Raw genomic sequence first — 15,348 nt, forward strand, 5'->3', positions numbered from 1 at the left:
TTTCCGCACACAATCTCTCTTTCACATTTTAAGAGCCCAGGGGGCTCCAACGCGAAGGTGAGAAGAGTAGATTTGACTAATTAGGCCCTCCGTACTTCACCGAAATTCACCGCAAGGGTTAAATACCAGTTCTATCAGGTTTTTGACTCGATCAGAGACTAGGAAATCCCAGTTAGTCTTACGATTATGTACAAGCGTGTGAAATGTGGATATGGAGAAGAATGGAGCATGCGAAGAGTGAGAGAAGAAAGAATGTTGAAACTGATGAGGAAGAGAAAAATAAATTGGCTGGGTCATTGGCTAAGAAGAAATTACCTACTAAAGGATGCACTGGAAGGAATGGTGAACGAAAGAAAGTTATTCAGTAAGAAGTTGACCAAAAGCATTGCGATGAGTTGCACAGAAACATTCCAGGATTTGTGGACACATTCTCGCATGCTAAAAATATGCACGTCACTAATAGTACGTCAGACGTAATGAGTCTTATGTGTCAGGCTTTCACTTTTATATCCTCTTCCCAGTCGCCCCCATAATGATAATCTTGACAATAATATAGTAATAATAATAACAATAAGAACAATAGCAATAAGAATAGTGAGAACAATAACAATGAAAACAATAACAATAATAAGAAGAATAATAACAATAAGAATAACAACAACTAGAACAATAACAACAATGACATTAATAACAATATCAGCGATAATAGGAATAGCAACATTAATAACAATAACAGTGGTAATAATAATAAAAATAATAGTCATAATAACAACATTAATAGTAATAATAATAATAATAATAATAATAATAATAATAATAATAATACGCAAGGGACTATCAAAACCGAGCCATATGTTCAAGTGAAATTGAACTATTTCGTAATATTTCTTGTATTAATTAAATAAATTACAATTATTTACTTATTATTTCTTATTGATTTCTGCATAGTATTAAACGAAAATGTGAGCATGGAAAAGAATGTTGTAACTGTAATTGATATTGATTTACGTAATTAATATGTCAAGTGTGTTTACATGTATGCTGCAAGATGTATAAATAAGCAAATAACTTGCTGACAAGCATGTAGCAGGAATTTAGATTGACCTACTGTACTCACTCAGAAATACCGATTCAGCTGTTGTAGTGTGCTGGCTATATGTCAACAACTGCTAACCTGGATGCAGTGTGATGACACGGAATAATTAGTTAATAGGCATGAGTGAACCTATAATTAAAAATAAATATGAAAGTTATAGAAAAAATTTAGATGTTTGAAGTAAAAAAAAGAAGAAGAAAAATTAATTTAAAAAATGTTCATGGTAGAAAATTGTGAAAAGGAGCAGATAAATAAGTTTTAAAGTTTTCATAGTTATCACTAGACTTCGTTGAATTGCCACACGAGCATGCAATCAGGTTGCCGATGTACGGTAGTATAAGCAGTTCATGTTAAGAGTTGTAACCGGTCCAAATAGATAGAGCTGCTATAGCTACGGGTAATGTATATCTATGTAAGCACTTGTTTTTGCATTACTGTGGTTGGAATAGTTAAACCTTAACATTTGTTCAGTGCAGACAAGAATTCAATCATACTACAATGAGAGTGTTGCTGTTCCAAACAATTGACCCTGGAATACCCTTACCCCTGCAGCCAGTTTTGACCCGTTGGGGAACGTGGTTGGATGCTGTTAATTATTATGCAGAAAATTACGGCAAAATAATGGAGGTAATTGATGCATTGGATAGCACAGACAGTTCCACTGTTGCAACTGTAAAATCATTGCCTTCTGAACAGCTATTGGAAGATATTCTGTTCGTTGATTCTAATTTTTAAATCCTGTCCCAAAGCATCACCCTGTTAGAATCGTCTAAACTACAACTCTCAGAAGCCCTTAATATAGTGGATAAAGTATCACAAACCGTTATCCAAAATAACAATTCGCTAATTTCAGAAAAAGTGAAATGTAAGTTGAGAAACATTATTGCTAAAAATTCTGCCTATTCACAACTTCATATTATAAATTATGTACTATCAGGTCACGACAGGACGTTTGAAGTTGGTGTACTAAAAAGTAGTGACTTTCCGATCTTCAAATATGCACCTATTACATCGTGTGATGTTGAACGTACATTTTCCCAATATAAAAACTGTTTAAATGACCATCGGAGGAGGTTCACATTGCAGTCGCTCAAAATGTACGTAACTCTTCACTGCAATGCACATATTCAAGAATTATGTGAGTATATTACATTAAATTTTAAGAGTAGATATATCTCACTACAAAATAATTGTGTATTTACATGTTTAGACATTTCCTACTTCAATGATCATTCATTATATTTCTTGAATGCAGGATACAGGTTTTATTGTAACCGCAGTATACTGCTCAGTATTTACATTAGAAGCTTACTCCATCCGTTGCACGCCCCCTTTTCATATAGTTTATACTGCGTGCGTAGTAAACCTTACGATTCTCGTGGCAATTCCACGAAGTGTAGTTATCACGATTGGTTTAAACATGCACTAAAACTAGACGTAAGTGCAAGTTTGAACAATTAATTACTGAGATTTGCGATAAATTAATTAGTTTAGGAAATTGTATATTTATTATGTATAACTACTTCTGCATAGTGATCATTTTTTAAATTATTAAGATTTGTACTTTTGTGAACTAATATCAATAAATCTATCACTATCCTATTGATTTCTACACAGCCAAATTCCTCACAATATTTCCGTTTACACAGTTTGAAAGCTTCACAATCTATGACTTTCTTACTTACTTACTTACTTACAAATGGCTTTTAAGGAACCCTAAGGTTCATTGCCGCCCTCATATAAGCCCGCCAGCGGTCCCTATCCTGTGCAAGATTAATCCAGTCTCTATCATCATACCCCACCTCCCTCAAATCCATTTTAATATTATCCTCCCATCTACGTCTCGGCCTCCCTAAAGGTCTTTTTCCCTCCGGTCTCCCAACTAACACTCTATATGCATTTCTGGATTCGCCCATACGTGCTACATGCCCTGCCCATCTCAAACGTCTGGATTTAATGTTCCTAATTATGTCAGGTGAAGAATACAATGCGTGCAGTTCTGTGTTGCGTAACTTTCTCCATTCTCCTGTAACTTCATCCCGCTTAGCCCCAAATATTTTCGTAAGCACCTTATTCTCAAACACCCTGAACCTATGTTCCTCTCTCAGAGTGAGAGTCCAAGTTTCACAACCATAAAGAACAACCGGTAATATAACTGTTTTATAAATTCTAACTTTCAGATTTTTGGACAGCAGACTGGATGATAAGAGATTCTCAACCGAATAATAACACGCATTTCCCATATTTATTCTGCGTTTAATTTCCTCCCGAGTGTCATTTATATTTGTTACTGTTGCTCCAAGATATTTGAATTTTTCCACCTCTTCGAAGGATAAATCTCCAATTTTTATATTTCCATTTCGTACAATATTCTGGTCACGAGACATAATCATATACTTTGAGTTTTCGGGATTTACTTCCAAACCGATCGCTCTACTTGCTTCAAGTAAAATTTACGTGTTTTCCCTAATCGTTTGTGTATTTTCTCCTAACATATTCACGTCATCCGCATAGACAAGAAGCTGATGTAACCCGTTCAATTCCAAACCCTGCCTGTTATCCTGAACTTTCCTAATGGCATATTCTAGCGCGAAGTTAAAAAGTAAAGGTGATAGTGCATCTCCCTGCTTTAGCCCGCAGTGAATTGGAAAAGCATCAGATAGAAACTGACCTATACGGACTCTGCTGTATGTTTCACTGAGACACATTTTAATTAATCCAACTAGTTTCTTGGGAATACCAAATTCAATAAGAATATCATATAATACTTCCCTCTTAACCGAGTCATATGCCTTTTTGAAATCTATGAATAACTGATGTACTGTACCCTTATACTCCCATTTTTTCTCCATTATCTGTCGAATACAAAAAATTTGATCAATAGTCGATCTATTACGCCGAAAACCGCACTGATGATCCCCAATAATTTCATCTACGTACGGAGTTAACCTTCTCAAAAGAATATTGGACAAAATTTTGTACGACGTCAACAAAAGTGATATTCCTCGAAAGTTACCACAGTTGGTTTTGTCCCCCTTTTTAAAAATAGGTACAATTATGGACTCCTTCCATTGTTCCGGTACAATTTCCTTTTCCCAAATAGCAAGTACAAGTTTATAAATTTCGCTATATAATGCACTTCCACCCTCTTGTATTAATTCTGCTGGAATTTGATCGATACCTGGAGACTTGTACTTTTTCAGATTTTCTATCGAAATTTCGACTTCTGAAAGTGTGGGTTCGGGTATAAATGGCTCAGCAGTTTGTATTTCAATTTCGTCGCGATCATTTCTATTTGGCCTATGTACATTTAGTAGTTGCGCAAAATAGTTTTTCCATCTGTTTAGGATTGATGGAGAGTCTGCAAGCAAGTCACCATTCTCATCCTTGATCACGTTTACCCCTGGCTGATATCCGTTCTTAAATTCCTTTATACCCTTATGTAAATCTCGAATGTTTTTATTCTTACTATTTGTTTCTACCTCATTCAGTTTTTCCTTCAAGTAACCTCCTTTTTTATTCCTAAGTGTACGACTTGCTTCCCGTCTTTCATTGAAATAATTATCTCTCTTCTCCTCAACTGGATCCTGTAAGAATTTCAATTTTGCCTGTTTCCTTCTTTCTACTATGACTTTCTTACCTGAAAAAAATTACAAATTTCTCCTGAATGACATCTGCAAATATGTGCTCGAAATTACTCTGTATATTTTCATAATCGTTGTCTCTTATAATCCAGACGTTAGAGAAAACACCGGATGACAGATATCAACTTGTTATAGACAATAAACCAGTTATACCTGTGAATTCTGACGTTAATACATTTTCGCATTTTATACTGCCACTGCTTGAGATATTATTGTTAATCATAGTAGTTCGGTAATTAATATTTGTAACCTCTGTGTAGTATGATTTACGAGTGCGTCTATTCTGACCAAACGAGGATGACATGTCTGACACATCGAGGTTTTCTTAACGAAATGTTTTCAAGGATGCCTGCTTTTATAACTGTCAGATATGGTTGCATTAAAACTAGTTTGTGTTTAAAGATAACAACATTGTGGTGTAATAATTAACTCTTATCGTAATGTATGTCGCACATCATTGATAGAGTTTCCAGAAATGACGATTTTTGTTACGTTACACATTGCGAAATTATTGTTAACTAACCATACACGTGCGTTTTGCTGACCTTGTTAATAATAAATATAATTTACTTAAATCTATTATATTTTCAAATACTGTTTTGTAATTTATAGCTTATTATATGTTGTAAGTCGTTTGCTGCTCAATTATTTTCAAAATTGTATTTCAAATTATCAATGTAACTATTATTATCAAGCAATACTTTCTGGAGTTGTTCAGTCGATTCTACTTTTAAAGTTGGTACTATATTAGACCTAACAGGCACTTGGTCAGCGTCTGAAACAAAATATACATGTACGAACTGAGGGGTTTCACTCTGAGCTGGAAGATTTCCAATTAAATGATAAGCCTATGATTGAATTATTACTATTTAATACGAGAAAAATTCGTACCGGCACCGGGAATCGAACCGAGGACCTCTCAGCTTTGCGCGCTGAGCGCTCTTTCCAACTGAGCTATGCCGGGACACGATCCACGGCGCCGGCCGAACCCCTCTCGTAATGCTTTTACGGCCTTACTACCTGCATTTGAGACGATACAAGTCATATATGCAGGAGCGCATATTTGAATGACTTTATGGCCATATTCAACATCAGTTTGTGACAACTGCTAACAGTTAATACATCACGTATTCTCGTATTAAATAGTAATAATATATTATATTGGCTACTTCATAGTAGTCGTGTAATATTCAATGAGGTGGGCGAGACCTCATAAAATTGACTTGATGTATTTCTTTTACACCAAATGATGCCACATGGATTAAGGTATTGTAGTGTCTTATATTACTTTATGCTCGACCATGCCGAAATGTAGTAATTATACACCTGGTAGCAGTCCTTTAATGGACCTCATTAAAGTACACCTATTCATTAAAGTTCAGGTGTTCCAACAATCAGAAAATACCATTGCAGCAATATCAAAGCGCAAGTATCGATTATTCTCGGATATGCAATCGAAAGGCAACTAATTCTGTTACTATAATAATTAGCGTTAATTGTAAATAATATTCAAATAAATTCAATTTGTCATCTCGTTTTTCAATGTCTAATTCAATTTCAAGGTTATATCAAGATTAATGTTTATTTTACTCTCTAGATTATATCAAGGTAATGTCGACATTTGTTTCTCGGAAAAAATCAATACTTTCGCGTCTGCGCACATCTCACAATTTACGAGGTATTGCACAAGGTCAGTTCCGCTCCTCAGTCAGATAAGGATAACATGAATACTTATGAATAATTTAAAGTTAGAAATATGGTCGAACATAAAAAGTCTTATGAAACTTGCCTATAATGGTAATTAAGACGCTCGTATGAAAATTATGAAACTCGCATCTTAATTACTACCATTATAGGCTCGTTACATAATGTACTATAAAAAGTGTGTCGATAACGGATGTAGGCCTACTCCTATAAGTAGCTTGTTAATTGTTTGTGGGGCGCTCTTGAATCTCAAGGGGAACAAATTTTCCAACAGAGCAACATAATTCATTTCACTCATTCCCGTATTTTTTTGCATTGAATTTTTCCATAATTTATTCATTTAACCTAATTAAATACAATTAAAATGACCATAATCAATATTTGAATCATAATGGAATGCTGAGCTAAAATACAGTGTGTCCACCATGAACCTGACACATTTCATTTGGCTGCCAAAAATCAATGAATGGAAATAAGTTGATAACATGCATTGCAATATGTAGAGAAACTATGGAAATTTCGTTGGCTATTTATAAAAACCCGCGCGAGAGGTTGTACGTGGGGCTGCGGTAGCTTAAGTCAAAATGGCGACAGCGCAAGAGCGAGCACAAGCGATCTGGTGGTATGCTGAAACAAATTCGGTGATTCAAGTGCAACGCAACTTTCGGCGCGTGTTCCAGAAGGACCCACCAACACGGAACACCATTAAGACATGGAAACAGCAACGGGCAGTGTGGTGAAATTGCATGGTGGCGGTAATGTGCGCGTATCAGAGGAGCGTGTAGCAGCAGTGAGACAGGCGTATGAACGAAGTCCACGCAAGTCAGTTCGACAAGCGGGACGAGAACTGCAGATGCCGAAGTTCACGGTACATAAGCTACTGCATCGCTCTCTTGGGTTTCATGCATACAAATTGCAGTTGGTTCATGAACTGAAACCAGATGACGGTAATAAGAGGCAGGCATTTGCTATCGACATGTTACAGCACATTGATGAAGACCCAACATTTTAAACTCGCATTGCTTTTTCTGATGAGACCACTTTTCATTTATCGGGCAAAGTAAACACACATAATGCGCGTATTTGGGGATCAGAAAACCCACGCTGCATTGTGGAACACATTCGTGACAGCCCGAAATTAAATGTGTGGTGAGGATTGATGCACAATTTGATCATCGGCCCCTTTTTCTTTGCAGAACAAACAGTTACGCGCAATACCTACCTCGACATGTTGGATCAATTTGTTGTGCCTCAGTTAATGCATTTGCAGCCGAACGTCATCTTTCAACAGGACGGCGCCCCACCACATTGGAACCTGATCGTTCGAGAATTTCTCGACACACAATTTCCCGGTCGCTGGATTGGGCGTGATGGACCGACAAGATGGCCACCTCGATCACCGGATATTACCCCTCTAGACTTTTTCTTGTGGGGATATGTCAAGAACAAAGTGTATACAGGCCACAAAATTCGTGATCTTCAACAGTTACGCGGCCGCATAAGAGATGCCGTCAATTCCGTTACGCCCGAGATGTTTCAGAAGACCTGGCAGGAAATTGAATTCAGGCTAGATGTTCTTCGTGCAACGAGAGGATCTCATGTTGAGGTGTCTGATTTTTTAAATAAAACTTGGTGAGTTACTCTTGATTTTGCATGCATTATTTTCTTTTTACCCCAGGCAGTATGAATTATACAGCAATTTCAAATGTGTCAGGTTCATGGTGGACACCCTGTATTATTACTGCATACTAAATCAGTACACTCTCCTTGTTCATTAATTCTCTGAGAACGTTCAGCACTGCTTCCTTTTTCTCGAGCGTGGTGAGTTCGAACTCTATCGGTAAGTCGATCAAAGCGTTCGATGCTAGTTCCCCTTGGCCAATGGAATGATTACAGTAAACGAATTTCCCGTTCTTCTTCATTCTTATTAAATCTCCGAATGATGTATAGCCTGCCTGAAAGCTAGATTTGCATAATATTCGTCAATATTTGTTGACAGAAAACCACAATTTAAGTCACACAGAGTTTGTGTGCACTCAATGTTGGATGTTTGACGGTTTGTCAGCCCACTTTGAGGTATGTGGACATAACAGGGAAAAGTTGAGCCGGTGTGTGGTAGAGTTCCTGGGTAGCTTAGTCGGTGGAGCGTTAGTGCGCTTAACCAGGGAGCTATACCTGAAAGCTAGATTTGAATAATAAAACTGTAACCAAAATTTTTCTGGTTTCGATACCCGGCCGCGGAACAATTTTTCCCTTGAAGAAGAAACAGGAAAAGAAGGACTTCAGATCCAAATAAAGTTCAAGTGTCAAATCGATAGTGTTCGGGTAAAGGGGGTTAAGTAATTTTTTTTGTGAAAATGAAGTTTTGATCCCCAGATGAATTCACAAGTTAAAATGTAGAAGTGGTTGTGCAAAAAACAAAACAATGCTACACTGGCATTTCATGTGTATTATTTCTGCAAAAAATATTTGCAATAAGGACCCGAAGTTAAATTTCCGATTTATCTCAAAACTAATTTTTATGACTTATTTTCCTTTACCTAAACACCATCGAAATATTAATAATTTATTACTTCTGCACACAAAATTGATTTAATTCTCGATATATGAACATCTTACTCAGTAATTACAACTTAATGTTACTGCCTAATTGTAAACTTTTATGTATAAACGTGTAACAATAGTCAGTTGAAACCTGTGGCAGTAACCACACTTTGCTCTATTCTGTGTTTGCTTCCATTTGAAGTCCAAGAGGAAGGGAATCCCAGAAGGCGAACTCCTTCTTCCGTAGGTTCTTTCCCATATGCACTCCTTTCAAATCTATTCGCGCGTATTCAAGAGTATCCGGCGAGGACACTGGCTTCCACACTCCTAAGTCGCAGGGCTGAGGTGTCGGGTTTCTGTGAAAAAGAAAGTTTATGAATCGTAACACCGGTAATGAATAAAGCAGCAAATGAATGAAAGAAAGGAAAAAAAAAGCGGCTAAGTTTAAAGAATGTCTGGAATAGAGGTCTGCATCGGACGTTTTCACTCGAGCGCGAAGTAGTTCATAGCATAATCCGATAGGTAGCGCAATGCATGATGGGTAAAATTGTCGCGAGCGATAAATCCTCGAACGATATATGCCGAGCGTTAGACATTCGTTCTTGTTACAGTGATGAACTGTGTAGTAACATCATAAATGTTTATCATTTCAAAACTTTGTAGTGTTTAACTAACTTCTCCATAGTGCAACTACAAAACTTGGTTTAAAATGTAATATAAATGTTGTAGGTAAATGTCCCCTCCCCCCACACACACACAGAAGTGATTTTGTTTTTGCCACATCTGATAGATGTTATTGGATGTAAATGTAATTATTATAAACGGAGAACACAATCACGATAATGCAAGAACCGTATCAAGTTTTCTAGTAATAATAATAATAATAATAATAATAATAATAATAATAATAATAATAATAATAATAATAATAATCTCTAATAATTAGTGTATCAATCTTTGCGTCTGTAACAGTTGCGCAGCATGATTATTCGTTTTATTATATTTTCTGTGACGTTATCTCTGTACTAATATTGTTATTAATCTACTGCTATATCAATAATATTTTGTAAAACGTTTCTACATTCTCGCAGTATATAGGCGGAACACTATGTATGGACCTATCATATTATATATGTGGTAAATCAAATCTATACTAATAATAAATCTGTAGCCGAAATTTTTCTGGTAATTTTCGATTTTCCAAAAATAATTGGTCCTAACATATATAATTAACCACCCTGAAACCGAAAATCGCATTTTTGAAATTTTTGTTTGTATGTCTGTCTGTATGTTTGTTACCTTTTCACGCGATAATGGCTGAACCGATTTATATGAAAATTGGAATATAAATTAAGTGCGTTGTAACTTAGATTTTAGGCAATATGACATTCAAAATACTTTATTTAAAAGGGGGTTATAAGGAGGCCTGAATTAAATAAATCGAAATATCTCGCTTATTATTGATTTTTGTGAAAAATGTTGCATAACAAAAGTTTTTTCAAAAATGATTTCTGATAAGTTTTATTCTTTACAAAATTTTGATAGGACTGATATTTAATGAGATAAATGAGTTTTAAAATTAAAATAACGCCATCTAAGACGGTGCAATGAATTAAGAATAAATGACTTCGTCTATAAGGGGCCTTGGACAACAGCAATCGAAACAGGGGCCTTGGACATCAACAATCAAAAGCTATTAAACATAGCCTACAGAAATGTTTGTGTATGTATGAAGTAATATCAGAAGCTAAATTAACCGATTTGTATAATTAATTATTATTTCACCATTGGAAAGTGTAGTTTCTCTAGATGGACATAATGCTATAATATTATTACAGTAACGTCTGAGTAAATCGAGGACAGGTAAGATTAAAATAGCTTGTTATGCACAGAAAATTTGATAGGCTATTCTGTACATTCGTTTTCTGTATTTCTTAAAATAATATTTATGTACACTCATTTTAATCTCAGAGAATTAACGAACAACGAGAGTGTATTGATTTAGTATGCAGTAATAGTACGTTAGCTTAGCAATCCATTATTTTATAATTTAAATTTTAACTATGCTCAATTGAATCGTGTTAAATGTTATGTTTTGTTTTATTTAACGACGCTCGCAACTGCACAGGTTATATCAGCGTCGCCGGATGTGCCGGAATTCTGTCCCGCACGAGTTCTTTTACATGCCAGTAAATCTACTGACATGAGCCTGTCGCATTTAATCACACTCAAATGCCATCGACCTGGCCCGGGATCGAACCTGCAACGTTGGGCATAGAAGGCCAGCGCTATATGAACTTGCCAACCAGGTCGACGAATTGTGTTAAAATACATAAAATATATATGCAATAAATGCAATGCAAAAAAAAATTGGGTAATGAGCGAAGCATATTATCTTGCGCTGTTGTAAAAGTTGTTCCCTGGATCAAACGTCCTATTTTAATTATGTAATTACTTTATATTTATTTCTAACAGGTGCAGCGAAGCGCACGGGTACGGCTGGTATTGAATAATTATTAATTAGCAATAATAACTGTATATCGAAGTTTTTCATACTATTTTATTTATAACTTCATGTCCCTGTTTGGTACGTTCCATTGACTGTTCCATTAAACGTTTGTCATAAACGCAGAAAATAAAGCCTTATTTTTACCGTGTGAGCAAAACATATGTTTACCTTATCTGTCGCCTTCCATACAAGATAAGACATGTCGGTGAGATGACCTTGTAGTGTGCTTCTATTTATTACGAGCGTATCACGACCGATCGTATCTCACTCGAGGATGCGACATTCGACCGAGTTCAAGCGAGCGATTTAACTCCAATGCAACACTCTGGTCTGGAAAGAATCTCAGCGAGTTGAACATAATTATGCATATCAACGAAATACAGATACCCTATAGCAGACTTCTGTAAAATTTGCGGTGAATTAAGAAGTTTAGTACAGTGTTTTTCCAGTTTTCTTCTGTTATCATTCTCATTGCAGCATTGTTTTTTTATTTCACTGCCTGCATCAAGTTGGAGAACGCAAGGTGCTGTATGGCCGGAGTTAAGGAAGGGAAAAAATGCATAACGGGCAGATATAGCTGGAAGACGAGTCTTCTAGGAGAGGATACTCCAAAGAGAAGCAAATGACGGAATTATTAACTCGATCTTGTACCGAAAAATTACTCGAATTTCTGAAATGAAGAATAGCTTCTCAGGTAACAGCTTGATGATACTGCAAAGAAATCGTATAAACAGAAAGAAATAGCTGAAACTGAAATATAGCAGTTTAAAATGTAAGCAGTAAATTTAATAAAATTTGGAATAAGAGAAAATTGAAAGACAAACACACAGTGATATTTGGAGTGACAAAGGAAGTATTATAGGCCATTCATTATCTCGTGAAACCTACCTGCGCGTAAGGGGAAAGAAGCGGACTAGGAAGCTTCCGTCCCTCGCATGCTTCGACTATAGTAGGGAGCAGGAATATTGGCGGATGGAGGTATACCCCTTCATACTAACCCAACCCACGTTCCACCCCTACTTTAGCTGTAAACGTTCTTCGAAGGGTCGCTTCCGAAACATCTTTCACTCCTCGCTACGTAACCTAAAGTCTGTAACATCGAAATAGTGTTTATATATAAACACTGTCTGTGTGTCAGTATTTAGTGTAATTTCTGTGCGCAGCATTTTAATTATTTCATTAAACAACATCACATGTGAACACGTCATTTGTTATCATACAAACTACTGGTATACAATATGCGACATGATTTTATAACTACTATACTGATATCGAATAGCATTCGTATTTTGAGGTGAATGAACTAAGGAAATCAGCTGAATTCATATCTTCCAAGTTCGACAGTCTTAGAGAGAAATTGGCGCACACAAGACATGAACTCAACTCCACGCAGGAGGAGATGAAGAGGCTAGTGCAAGAAAATGACCATCTCAAACAGGAAGTGAGTGATCTGCAGCAGTACACACGCAGAGACAATATAATGCTACTTGGAGTTCCGGAGATCGATGAACAATCAACTTATGAAGTCATTGACCAAATATCGGAAGTCATAGGCGGTAGTGAATTGGTGCAACATGATGTAAGCGTAGCACATCGCATACCATCCAGGCCAGGGAAGACGCGTTCTATTGTCATCCGCTTCACAAAGAGTAGAAGTTGTGATGAATTGCTCCAGCTGTTCAGAAATGAGGCCAAAAATGATGGCAGCGGTCCTGGGATTGTGACAAAGAAAATCAACAGGGACCTTCCGGCAGGAAGAATCACAGCAGGTGACCAACTGACAGCAGTGACCAGAGACCTTTTGAACAAAACAAGGGTTGCAAGAAAAGATGAAGCCAGTCCCGTGAGTAAAATCACTGGTGTTGACGATGTAAATAATTTGTAAATAGTATTGTGTCGGTACTCAGGTTTTATTTTATATAATATAATTGACTTAACAATGGCTAGTAATACTATATTAAATGAAATCCGTCAGTGCAAATTTAATAATAATAATAATAATAATAATAATAATAATAATAATAATAATAATAATAATAACAATGGTTTTTACTTCACTGCAATGATTATACTGTCAATATACTATCAGATCTTAAAATATTTCACTTAAACTTATAGTGATCTAATTCCTGTTTTCCTCATTCTCTTAATAACCAGAATTTCAATCACATTACGAAAATTTTAATTTGTTGTATTAATTAAAGTTTTTTTAAGTATTCGTAAACACTATGAATAATTCCTTTCGCTTGGCTCTGCGTATCCGCTCCCTTTCTAGACATGTCGCTCAACTAGGCACAGAAGCAATTCCACTGTTAGTATTGAAAATTACTGTTTGAATATGTACAGACAACAGCTACGATGACTACTCTCTCAATACCCAACGATTGGCTTGCAAGCAACTACACCCGAACGCATCGACACACTGCCAGTCAGTCATCCCAATGGACAGGTCAGAAGAGAGGGGGTGGTACGTGCAAAAATGTGCTAAGTACGACCCGCCAATATCTTTGCTCCCTACTATAGCAACTATGGGAAGCTCACGAGATCAGCCCTGGTAGGAATGTGGAGTAATGCCACTCCTACACGCAGCAACAGCCAGCGCAACGCCACTTTTGCTCGCAGAAAACGATATAACGACACACTGGTGTCTGGTAGAGTTCCCGGATAGCTCAATTAGTAGAGCGTTGGTACGTTTAACCAAAGGTCCCGGGTTCGATACCTGGCCCCGGAATAATTTGTCCCTCAAAATTATTCAAATCAACTTTACAGGGAGTTATACCTGAAGGCTTGATTTGCATAATTTACGTCACTGTTCGTTAATGGAAAACCGCAATTTAAGTCACACGGAGTTAGTGTGCACTCAATGGTGGTTGCTTGACGGTTTGTCAGCCCACTTTGAGGTCTGTGGATATAAAGAGAAAAATTGGATCGGTGTCTGTTACAGTTCCCTGGTAGCTCAGTTGGTAGAGCGTTGGTACGTTTAACCAATGGTCCCGGGTTCGATACCTGGCTCCGGAATAATAAGAATAATTTACGTCACTGTTCGTTAACGGAAAACCACAATTTAAGTCACACAGAGTTAGTGTGCACTCAATGGTGGTTGCTTGACGGTTTGTCAGCCCACTTTGAGGTCTGTGGATATAGAGGGAAAAATTGGATCGGTATTTGGTAGAGTTCCTGGGTAGCTCAGTTGGTAGAGCGTTGGTACGTCTAACCAAAGGTCCCGGGTTCGATACCTGGTCCCGGAATAATAACCATAATTTACGTCACTGTTCGTTAACGGAAAACCACAATTTAAGTCACAGAGAGTTAGTGTGCACTCAATGGTGGTTGCTTGACGGTTTGTCAGCCCACTTTGAGGTCTGTGGATATAGAGAGAAAAATTGGATCGGTGTCTGGTAGAGTTCCCGGGTAGCTCAGTTGGTAGAGCGTTGGTACGTCTAACCAAAGGTCCCGGGTTCGATACCTGGTCTCGGAATAATAAGCTAATTTACGTCACTGTTCGCTAACGGAAAACCACAATTTAAGTCACAGAGAGTTAGTGTGCACTCAATGGTGGTTGCTTGACGGTTTGTCAGCCCACTTTGAGGTCTGTGGATATAGAGGGAAAAATTGGATCGGTGTCTGGTAGAGTTCCCGGGTAGCTCAGTTGGTAGAGCGTTGGTACGTCTAACCAAAGGTCCCGGGTTCGATACCTGGTCTCGGAATAATAAGCATAATTTACGTCACTGTTCGTTAACGGAAAACCACAATTTAAGTCACAGAGAGTTAGTGTGCACTCAATGGTGGTTGCTTGACGGTTTGTCAGCACACTTTGAGGTCTGTGGATATAGAGGGAAAATTTGGATCGG

The 15,348-nt window shown here is 37.1% G+C and overlaps 1 protein-coding gene across 2 annotated transcripts in view; it reads right to left on the minus strand.

Annotated features, from left to right (window-relative positions):
• Positions 1-9,024: 9,024 nt before the first annotated feature.
• The window catches only part of LOC138709522 (esterase FE4-like), a 46,481-nt gene continuing 40,157 nt past the window's right edge, over positions 9,025-15,348 (minus strand). The window contains exon 10 of one of the 2 annotated variants that reach the window (XM_069840346.1): positions 9,025-9,344. In XM_069840346.1, coding sequence (XP_069696447.1) covers positions 9,164-9,344 — 181 coding nt within the window. In that variant the 3' untranslated portion in view covers positions 9,025-9,163. The remainder of the gene's footprint in view (positions 9,345-15,348) is intronic. The other variant, XM_069840347.1, reaches the window with a different exon arrangement.

The sequence above is a fragment of the Periplaneta americana genome, chromosome 11, assembly GCF_040183065.1.
Source record: "Periplaneta americana isolate PAMFEO1 chromosome 11, P.americana_PAMFEO1_priV1, whole genome shotgun sequence".
In the NCBI taxonomy this organism is placed as follows: Eukaryota; Metazoa; Arthropoda; class Insecta; order Blattodea; family Blattidae; genus Periplaneta; species Periplaneta americana.